Raw genomic sequence first — 8,041 nt, forward strand, 5'->3', positions numbered from 1 at the left:
AAGGACGCGGGCAAACTAAAAGACAAAGAAAACAAAATGCCAACCCAGGAGTCTCTGATGTTGCTTGCAGACTATAGCCATCCACAAGTTCAGGAGGCAAGAAGTTAAAGTACAGTGAGACTGCAGGAGTGACTATAAAGGCAGGGGAGGGCTGGCAGGGGGAAACACCAAGAGAGCCAGGGAATCAGGGTTAAATGACTACTTAAAATACATCCAAGAGCAGTCTGGTCCCCACTTCCACAAGTGGAACTGCAGCAGCTTTAGAGCTATTTCAAGAATGTTCCTCCCCAGAGGGATGGTCTAAGCGAAACTGTCTCCAAAATGCCCTCACTGTAGCCAGACAAAAATGACAAAAGACCTTTGCCAATACAAGGTGCATACATCTAACTACTCTTTTAAAAGCCTCACCAGAAAATTTTTGCCCAAAGGGAAGCATTTCCTGGCATAGGTGTGCTAGAGACACAAAAGTGTTGATGTGTTGAGTGTTCAAAACAGGAAGAAGCTTTCCAGCAAAGCACCAATGCCCTAGCGTTCCAGCAACTGGGTACAGCCAAGAGTTACTGAGACCAACTTCCCAGCTACTGTTTGGGGCTTCTGTGCTAGCATGAAGTGTAGCAATTCAGCAGCGTGAGGTTTCCAGCCTGCCCTGTGAGTTCACCAACAGTAACCAACAGACCCCAGATCACATCCACAGCTACTGAAGATGAAATAGTGTCCACGCTGCCTCACAAAACTCTCCCAAAGAAATAGTAGGAAGTCATGACTTTTTACCTCTTTCTAACTCCCTTAACCACACAGGAAATAGAGGGGGCTTGGACACATTAAAAATAAAAATATAAGTTCAATAACCAGCTCACATCCCTAAAAGTCAGATTCAGAAAAAAAGTCAAAATAAGGAACAGAGGTGTGAGAATTTTGCTCCCACAGATCTGAGGACTGAGCCTACTATACATTTCTTTCTCAAATGAGTGAGTTAAAAAGGGGAAGGAGACTGTCCATCACAGAATAATCTATTGTCCCACCATAATTCTTACTGTAGATATGCAATACTTGTAACACAGTGCCAAGTCATAACACAAGGCCAGGGCTCAGGATAGTGATGCAGGAACATGAAATGCTGAGTGGTGGGAATCACCTGCTTGTCATATAGTGCAAGTAACTACCAAATTGTAAAAACAGGCATTTTTTCCCCTTAAAGCTATTTCCAGTTAAAACAGCTCAGTGACAGTGAGGCCTTTGCCTGGGGAGAAAGGAGTTAAAATGAGAGAAGTTCCTCCGGTGAACCTGCAATCCAAATCAGGAGCCTTGAGATAGCGTGCCCACCTGGACCTACAGCGCAACAGCAGCAGGCCTACTCAAGGACTTGCATGACTCCTCCCACAGGAGCACAAGGACATGCAGCACTACCAAGAATTGCACCAAAGACGGAAGAGTAGTGTGTGCATGAGGAGAGTCACTCCTCACCACAGATGTCATTAATCCAAGAGGGTTTCGTGTTGAGAAAAGACCTATCTCCTTAGAGGTTCCATTTAGCATGTGTAGCCAAATGCAGCTGTCCTCAGCACTGCAGGGGCTGCAGTCACTACTGAAAGCAGCCACAAAAAGCAACAGCCTAGCCAGATAAAATCTGAAGGACAAGGAACCCAGAGGCACCTACCCAGCCTCCTCCTGTACACACTTTCTTCAAGATTCTTGCTTTCTCTGTATGGGAAGACAGGGAAAAAGAGCTAGGATGTACCATGTAATGGCCAAGTGGATGGAGGCGATAAGGCTACCTCTTTTCTCCCTGCCCATCTTGGGAGGAGTCAGTATGATCTCTTTAGGTTCAGTGGGATCAAAAATAGGAAGTTTAAGTGAAGGTCTGATCTAAAAATGAAGGATTGTCCCAATGTGATTGAAGACTAGAGAGGTTTGTGCCCCCTCTGATCCCATTTGGTGCTTCTAGGTCATCAATTTGTCCCATTCCACTGCTTTGATCATTCAGAACTGGACCCAGTTGGACTGCTGAGGAGCCTGATTGGGAACAGCACTGAAACAAAAAAAAGGAAAATCAAATGAGCAGATGCAGTAAGACTTCTTAACTTCTGGTTCTTCCCACACCCATCAGGACACTACCCTTCTTATGTTCCATTCATTACAGTTTACCTGGATGCAGTGCTGAAGTCTCCCCAGAGATCTGTGGTAGCTGATACTGGTGCCTTGGATGCAGCTGCAGGAGCATCTAAATCTAAAAGAATATCTAAAGCAGAAGAGAGAGAGAAAAAAAAATACATCAGCTTATCCAGAAAACCCTATAGGTATTTTAACTGTCAAAATCCTGGATTCAGGACAGAAAATCTTTGAAGAAACTCCAGCTTTCCCTGCAGAATTCAGACTTTTTGAGGGGCTTGTTTTAACAGCATCTCCTTTTGCTGAATGTGCACACCTCCACCTGACACTGCAAGGGTACACTGTCTTCAGGAACTATTCAGTCTCCACTCAGCACATCACCTGACACATTTGTCACTTTTTACCTCTCCCAGCAGATATAAGGATCAGACTCAACCCAAGCTCAGCAATCATAACAGCTGCCAAACAGCCACCACCTCAACAGTACAAACTTGGGACCACATGAGCCCTGCTCAGAAGCTCGTGTTTTCTTCTCACTCAAACCTGTGGACAGCACTGCTGAAGTCAGCTTTCACAAAGGGATCATCAGCTCTCCAGACACCTCTGCATGGTCACACTTTTAACACAGCATCCACAAGACTTCAGCAACCTCTTTGTTACAGCATCACAGGATGATTTATGTTGGAAGGGACCTCCAATGACCATCTCATCTAGTCCCACTGCCATGCCATGAGCAGGGACATCTTGCACTAAATCAGGTTACTCAAAGTCCTGTCCAATCTGGTCTGAAACATTTCAAATGAAGGAGTATCCACTGCTTCTCTGGGCAACCTGTTCCAGGTCTTCACCACCCTCATGGTAAAAATTTCTTCTTTATATCCAGTGTAATCTACCCTCTTTCAGTTTGAGCCTCTACCCTTTGCCCTGTCACTACAAGCCTGGTAAGAAGTATTTCTCCATCTTTCTTACAAGCTCTCTTTACATAGTGAGATGTCACCCCAGAGCCTTGTCCTCTCCAGGCTAAACAACCCCAATCCTCTCAGTCTTTCTTCACAGGAGTCGTTCCAGCCTTCTGACCATTCCCATGGCCTTCCTCTGGACCCAGTATAACAGATCCACATCTTTCTTGCACTGGGGACACTGGAGCTGCCAAAGAGACCAAAATCCTTGGGACAGACCATGTCTCAGAGGGCACTGCTGGCACTAGATTGAACACAGTTTGCTGAAGCAGCACAGCCAATGTCTGACAAACTGATGGCTCAGTGCTAAGGTTTACCTGCACTGCTTGCATTACAGGATTTCTGCACAGGTGGTGGTGTGACATGGTTGGCAATGGCTGTGGAAGAAGGGGGAGGTATAGGAGGGACTGCAGTTTTGCCTCCTGGTGGGGGTGGCAGCAGGCTTAGGCCCCCTGATCCAGACACACGGGGCTTGGCTGCTCCTGCTTTCTTTGATGTCATGTTCTGAGTTTAAAAAAAAAAAAAAAAAAAAAAGAAGTGTAAATAAGAGTCTTCATTGGCACATCCAGAGAAAGAAGCAGAGTAAACTGGTCTGCTTACCCCAATGTTTAGTTTGATGGTCTGCCCTTCCTTAAACCCTAAGTCTAATTTGGGACGTGTGTCAGCTTCCTGGGACTCCTTGGAGATTTCAGTCTCCTGCTTCACCCACCTTAAAAGAAGAGAGAAAAGCATGAGACCCTGTGTCAAAAAGGAACAGTGTTTTAGAAAAACATGTGGTTTCTCCATCCATCCCACCAAACTACTTTGCCTTGTCAAACCAGGTACCTCCCTACTTCTGGTGTCACACAGCGCAAAGCTAGGACCACAACAAACCCGTGGAGCTGTTTAACACTGTACTTGGAGCATCACAGGACCTAAGCTTAAGACATACAGATCTGACCCTGCAGGGGCTCTCAGCTTGCACACTGGCAGCACACACAAGTGTCCCTTGCCAGAGCAAGGCTTCAGGGCCACCCCAAGGAAACCTGTGCTAAATGAACATGCACCACCACCCACCATGTTCTACAGGCAAGAGGAAAAAGAGCATCCCAAAAAGCAAAACTCACTTGAAGTGATCCTGCAAAGAGACGTTGAAGTCAAAGGCATCACCCCGATCTGTGAAGCCAATGCCTATAAAAGCACTTCGTCCTGGCAAGGAGACAGGAGGAGTCACTGGAAGTGCCCTGCAACTGGGCCATAAATCCCTCTGCTTGTCCTAAACCACTCTGTGCTACCTCTCTTTGACACACCTGCAGCTGGATGCCAGCAGGTCACAGCATTTCATTGTCCCCAGCCTTCAGGATGCACCCTTCTTCCCACGGAGCGTACTTGGAAACTAAATGTTCCTTCCCAGCCCAGCCCCTGGACTTTGTGCAATTTAGAGAACCTCTTCTGTTTACCTTGTCCTCAGATCCCTTCAGGCACACCACCTGGCCTTTTCAGCATTCCCAAAATCATTTTCATCCTCCTGGCACACTCCCAGCTCCACCTGGGTCTCCTCCACCCCTAGCACTTGGCACCTACGCTGGCCCCCAACTCACCAGTGCCATCCTGAATTCGAATGACAAAGTAGCGGCTGGAATCTGCCACAGTCTCCACTGCAATGCCAGGGTATTGATCTATAGGAGCCTGGGCAAAAAGTTCTCCTGCCAACAGAGAATCAGGTGTTCAGAACACTTCCTAAAGCATGGCCAGGGCTGCCATGCACAGCTCTGGGCAGGCTTAGAAACACAGGCTCAGGGGCAGAATCCCAGCCTTGGCAAGGCACAGCCATTCCCTTACCTGAAACCTTATCCTCCAGTTTTATGTAAGCAGTTTTGCCTTTGGAGGTGACACGAAGCCGCCCTGTCCAGTCTGGATGGTCCAGTTTCCAGTCAGATGCCCTGAAAGGAAGAGCAGCTGAATACTGACCAGAGTTAACCTCTCCAATTCTGCCCAGCCACCTCAGTAGAAATCTCTCCCCCCAAACCCTCAGCCCCTGCAGCTGCCTCATTCCACTTCCCTCCCCAAATAAGACACGGGGTCTCAGCTCCTCTCTTGCTGCTGCCAACTGAGACACAACTCTGACTGGCACCTCTGGGCAAAGGGAAAGAGACACAGACCAGAGAACATCAACTCCTCATCTGTGTACATTTACCAAAGAGGGGAGACAGAAGCACAGAAACTCACTTCAACAGGGAATCCACAAAAGTGACTTGTGAGCATTGAGAAGACCCCAAAAATTAATTAGTAACATGCTGAAAAGACACTCCATTATTCCACTCTATGGCTGTAAAATAACACAGCTGAGTACTTCATAGCCTAGAGGCAGCTGACTTACACCAGTCAAAACACACATACAGATATTTTGACTGACCCGTCACACTCTTTGCCACAGGCTCTTGTGAAGGAAAAAAAAAAAAAGAGAGAAAAAACCCAACCTACAGCATCACAGAATATTCTGAGTTGGAAGGATCACTGAATCCAGCTTCCGGCCCTGCACAGGACACCCAAAATGACACCATGTGCCTGAGAGCATTGTCCAAACACTTCCTGAACTCTGGCAGGCTTAGTGCTGTAAAATCTACGGGATTTTATAACTGGAAACAAACATCCTTAGCCAGGCACAATATCCGCCTACAGTCTGTCAGGTTCAGGGAGTTCACAAACCCACTCCTCCAGCAGGCCTGTGGGCACATCTTACAAAGTCACACTCCGCTGCTTTTGGCTGACCAGAGGTCTTTGTAACTGCTGGTTCTGCAGCCTCTTCTTAAAACTCACTCCGAATTCCCCCCGCTTCCCTCTCCACCACTGCGAGAGCCCCCAGGCCAAATCCAAGGCGCACATCAGTGTCACATGGCAGAGAACCCAGAAAGCGGGAGCAGGCGTCAGCCCTGCCCGGAGCAGCACGCTGCCCTCGCCTCCTGCCCCCGGTAACAGAGCAGCCGCTGCTGCCACAGCACGGCGCGGAGGCTCCCCCGCCTCCAGGCGCTCACCACCTGCCGCCACAGGCACTTCCAGCGGCGGCTCCTCCCGAGCTCGGCGGGAGAGGGCTCGGGGGATGGCCAGACCTGCTCGCGGCCACAGGACACGGCGTTCCCAAGGGACGAGGCCGGGCCGCGGCATGGCACTGCCCGGCCCCCGGCTGCCCTGCGGGCAGGGACTGAGGCAAGCCGGGCCGATCGCGGGCGCCGGACGCTCCCTCACCTGTACCCGCGGTTGGAGGTGCGCGGCGGGATGCGGTAGACGTTGACATCGGGCTTCACGCAGAGAACGGACTCGTACTCCAGCTCGGCCGCCGCCATGTCGGCCGCGAAGCCCGGCGAGGAGCGAGCGGCGGGAGCCTAGTGACCAGCGGCGCTGCCCACCGCCATCTTTGGTGAGGGCAGACACCGCCTGGGGGCGCCAGCGCGGTCGCGCCAGACGCGGGCCACGTCGGTGAAGCGGAGGAAGCCATCTTGGGTGTTGGCAGCGGGGAGCGGGGGCGGGAGGGCACCATCTTGGAGCCGGCCCTGACACAGCAGTGGCGGCCGGCGCCATCTTGGGGCCTGGCAGGTGTCGCGGCGGGGCTGGCGCGGCCATGTTTGTTAGGGGCAGCCCTCACGGCACCGAGCTGCCCGTCCGGCCGCCCTCCCCTGTGCTGCGGCGATTTGGTGGCTTTGTGGTAAAAGAGCCAAAGAGGAAATGCGGTGCACAGCACGGAAATTTGCTGCTGGAAGTGATGGAAACGGCACCTGTGCAAAGCTTAGTTTCAGGAGTGGGTCTTCCCCCGAAAAGGGTGCAGATACCGGTTTTATTTGTCAGTAATGATAAGGCTGGCAGCGTTTAAACCACTCTTTTAATGGTGGCTTCTCAGAGGAGACTGGTGTTGAAGTTCAGTGCTGTGCAGCGTCTTGTGACTGAGTGTCAAAAAGTACCAGCGTTTACTCTGAAAAGTGTGAGAAAAGGCATAAGAGAAATTTTAAAATTACATAGAGCCGTGTCTGAGCATTCCATGTCAAGCATTGGAACGGGCTGCCTAGGGGGGTGGTGGAGTCATCATCCCTGGAGGTGTTGAGGCAAAAATAATCACAAAAACATCACTAAGTTTGAGGTTTTGATTTGGTTTTTTGTTTTGTTTGGTTTTTGGTTGGGTTTTTTTGTGGGGTTTTTTGTTGGTTTTGTTGATTTTTGTTTTGGTTTGGGGGGTTTTGGCTTGGCTTTGGGGTTGGTTGTTTTGGTTTTGGCTTTTTGGTGTTTTTTTTTTTTTTTTTTTTTTTCCTTTTTTTGTTGTTGTTTTGTTTGTTTGCTTGTTTTCCCAGTAGGGAAATAGCATTAGTTAATGCAGGCAGAGTTAATTCCCAGCCATGGCTGTCTAGCCACCATTCTCTATGTTTTTTCTTGTTCTATAACTTCTTAAGATTAAGGACCAGTACAGCATTCACAATTCAAGAAGAAACTTAAATTTACCTTTTGGATAGAGTTGCTTATTGACCTAATTTTTCATTAGAACCTCCTGCAGTGACTGCTAAGTTTTTTCATTGAGCACTAATGTCTCACTGGGAGTACATCCTCCATGTGCAGCTGCTTTTCCAAGTTCAGTGATTCACAATTAGCAGTATTAAATTTCACCTCCCTCTTCACAGTGCTGTCATTCAGCGTGTCACAGTCCTCCTACGGTCCCCCTAGAAGGAGAGCATCTCGGATGAGGGAGTGGCAAAGGGCCAACTATTATAAGGCATGTGAGCAAAGACTCACAAGCACCACCAGAACACCAGGAATGTATCTCCCATTCAATTCCATTGAGACTTAAGCAGTAGAGAACATAACATTCTTCAGCTTGGTTCAAACAAGCATCTCTGGATCAAAAATATACAAAGCACTGCCAATAACCAATGAAGTTTAAATTTTTATTTATATTATTTACCTTTTTGTTTGTTTGTTTGTTTCTTTTTAAGGATTCAGCAGAGAGGTTG

At 48.8% G+C, this 8,041-nt stretch overlaps 1 protein-coding gene across 1 annotated transcript; it reads right to left on the minus strand.

Annotated features, from left to right (window-relative positions):
* Window positions 1-1,785: 1,785 nt before the first annotated feature.
* NECAP1 (NECAP endocytosis associated 1) lies at window positions 1,786-6,485 on the minus strand. The gene is made up of 8 exons (XM_021533894.3): window positions 6,294-6,485; window positions 4,890-4,990; window positions 4,649-4,753; window positions 4,175-4,256; window positions 3,669-3,777; window positions 3,386-3,572; window positions 2,146-2,239; window positions 1,786-2,029 (listed from the first exon to the last, which is right to left on the minus strand). Exons 1-8 carry the CDS (start codon window positions 6,389-6,391, stop codon window positions 1,981-1,983), a joined length of 825 nt encoding a protein of 274 aa, XP_021389569.1. The 5' UTR covers window positions 6,392-6,485; the 3' UTR covers window positions 1,786-1,980.
* Window positions 6,486-8,041: the final 1,556 nt, after the last annotated feature.

This window comes from Lonchura striata, chromosome 2 (genome assembly GCF_046129695.1).
Source record: "Lonchura striata isolate bLonStr1 chromosome 2, bLonStr1.mat, whole genome shotgun sequence".
NCBI lineage: Eukaryota > Metazoa > Chordata > Aves > Passeriformes > Estrildidae > Lonchura > Lonchura striata.

Coding starts and splice junctions, on each gene's coding strand:
- NECAP1 (XM_021533894.3), bottom strand. CDS start 6,391: ATGGCGGCGGCCGAGCTGGAGTACGAGTCCGTTCTCTGCGTGAAGCCC. Junction 4,257..4,648: donor TCGAATTCAGGATGGCACTG/GTGAGTTGGGGG, acceptor TCTCCTTGCCAG/GACGAAGTGCTTTTATAGGC. Junction 2,240..3,385: donor CTGTAATGCAAGCAGTGCAG/GTAAACCTTAGC, acceptor CTTCTGCTTTAG/ATATTCTTTTAGATTTAGAT.